Genomic DNA, 2,000 nt, shown 5'->3' with positions numbered 1-2,000 from the left:
CACCTCCTGCTGCTGCTGCTGCTGGCAAAGACAGACAGTCCCCACAAACCACCACCTGCGCCACGCGCGAAGCCAGCAGCCGCAGAGAAGCGCTGCTGCGCGCACAAACCCTAAACCCTAAACCCTAAACCCTAAACCCTAAGCCCTAAACCCTGGAGCAGAAACTCGCGAAACAGCAAACAGCAGCACCAACAGGAACAAAGGCAATGCTGCTTTTTAGCACCGGACGGGGACAAGAGAGTCCCCCTCCGGTGCTAGGGTTTAGGGTTTAGGGTTTAGGGTTTAGGGATTGGTACGGCGCGGCGCCAAGCAGGAAGTCTCTCAAGAGCTGGAGAGGCCGAGGGTTTACAGTGGAGCCCAAAGAGAGTCCTGCGACCGCACGCCAGCTAGGGTTTAGGGTTTAGGGTTTAGGGTTTGGGGGTATCCTAAAGAGTTATATTTAGGGTTTAGGGTTTAGCCCACCCGAAACAAACAAAACATATTTGTCTTCAGCATCAAACTCTACACCTTCCACCGCTTTGGGGGCCCCTGGGGGCCCTCCTGTCAGGGGGCCCCCCTGGGGTTCCCCCTGGGGGGGCCCCTGGGGGCCCCCCTGGGGGCCCCCCTCGGGGACCCCCTGGGGGGCCCCCAGAGGGGCCCCTGGTGAGGGGGCCCCCGCAACGCAGATTTGGTTTACGCTGAAGGCCCCCGTGCCTAAAGAGTACCCTTTTACGGCGACCACCTGAAGACCGCAAAACCCTAAATTAGGGTTTAGTGTTTAGGGCTTAGGGTTTGGGGGTCAGTTTTGTTGTCGCATACAACCAGAAGCACTCTAGGAGCTTTGGGGGATGCATAGAAGCCCCTAAATCGCTGCTGTCTAGGGTTTAGGGTTTAGGGCTAGGGTTTAGGGTTTAGGGTTTGGTCCTAGGGTTTAGGGTTTAGGGTTTACCATTCCCGTTACGCATCGGTTAATGTCAAGGGTCCCTGATATGCAGAGGCTTCCTGAAACAGTTGAGAAGGCTGTTCTTTCTGCTGCTGCTGCTGCTGCTGCTGCTTCCGTTGCTGCTGCTGCTGCAGCAGCAGCAGCAGGAACAAGAGCTATGCGGGCAGTCATGTCTTCCAAAAAGAGTCTGGGCTCGCGCTCTTCCGTCGTTTGCGAGGCCGTCTGAAACCCAAACCCTAAACCCTAAACCCTAAACCCTAAACCCTAAACCCTAAACGAGCCCCTCAGGCTACCACGCGAAAACGCGTCCCAAGCCAGAAAGCAGCAAGCCTGCGCCAAATCCTAATCTCCAGGAGCTAGACAAACCCTAAACCCTAAACCCTAAACCCTAAACCCTAGCTCACCTGTATCTCAAGGGTGTTGATATATTCTTTCAACACGGAAGGTCTCATTGGCATCTCTTTGAACAAAACCCCCACCACCACGCACTCCTTCTGCGCCGCAAACCCTAAACCCTAAACCCTAAACCCTGAACCCTAAAACCCAAACCCTAACCGTAAACCCCAAACCCTAAACCCTAAACCCTAGCCCTCGGACCTAAGCCCTTTGCCTTTAGGGTTTAGAATGCTGTGGCTAAGTAACATCCATGCAACTTAAAGCCTAGCTATGGGGCCCCCAGGGGCCCCCTAGGGGGCCCCTCCGGGGCCCCCCGGGGGTCCCCCCTAGGGCCCCTGGGGGCCCCCGGAGGCCCCTGGGGGCCCCTGGGGGCCCCCGGAGGCCCCTGGGGACCCCAGTGGGTGCTTACCCCTGGCTGCGCGTCTTTGATGGCTGGGAGAGTGGGGGCCCCCCACTGCAGCAGCAGCGGACTTTGCTGCAGATGGGGCCTCTGCTGCTGCAGCCTAGTGAAGTAAAGGCTGCTGAACTGCTGCTCATAGGGCCTCCGTCCTGCAGCAAAACGCTCTTCCCCTTTTGCCCTGCACTCCACCCGAAAGAGGGGCCCCCCATCCACTTCTGGCCCGGGGGGCCCCCCTCGGGGGCCCCCCTGGGGGCCCCCCTGGGGGGCCCCCTGGGGGCCCCC

At 59.0% G+C, this 2,000-nt stretch overlaps 1 protein-coding gene across 1 annotated transcript; it reads right to left on the bottom strand.

The window, feature by feature from the left end:
* Positions 1 to 138: 138 nt before the first annotated feature.
* On the bottom strand, positions 139 to 1,927 carry ETH_00040115 (DNA polymerase delta small subunit, putative; the record flags this gene model as incomplete). Its single annotated transcript, XM_013379487.1, has 5 exons — positions 139 to 152; positions 463 to 721; positions 929 to 1,144; positions 1,327 to 1,416; positions 1,790 to 1,927. The coding sequence occupies 5 exons, from the start codon at positions 1,925 to 1,927 to the stop codon at positions 139 to 141; spliced, it is 717 nt and encodes a 238-aa protein (XP_013234941.1).
* Between the last annotated feature and the right edge of the window lie 73 nt (positions 1,928 to 2,000).

This window comes from Eimeria tenella, genomic scaffold, assembly GCF_000499545.2.
Source record: "Eimeria tenella Houghton genomic scaffold, Eth_scaff3333, whole genome shotgun sequence".
Taxonomy (NCBI): Eukaryota; Apicomplexa; class Conoidasida; order Eucoccidiorida; family Eimeriidae; genus Eimeria; species Eimeria tenella.
This window is presented reverse-complemented; position numbering and strand designations above follow the sequence as displayed.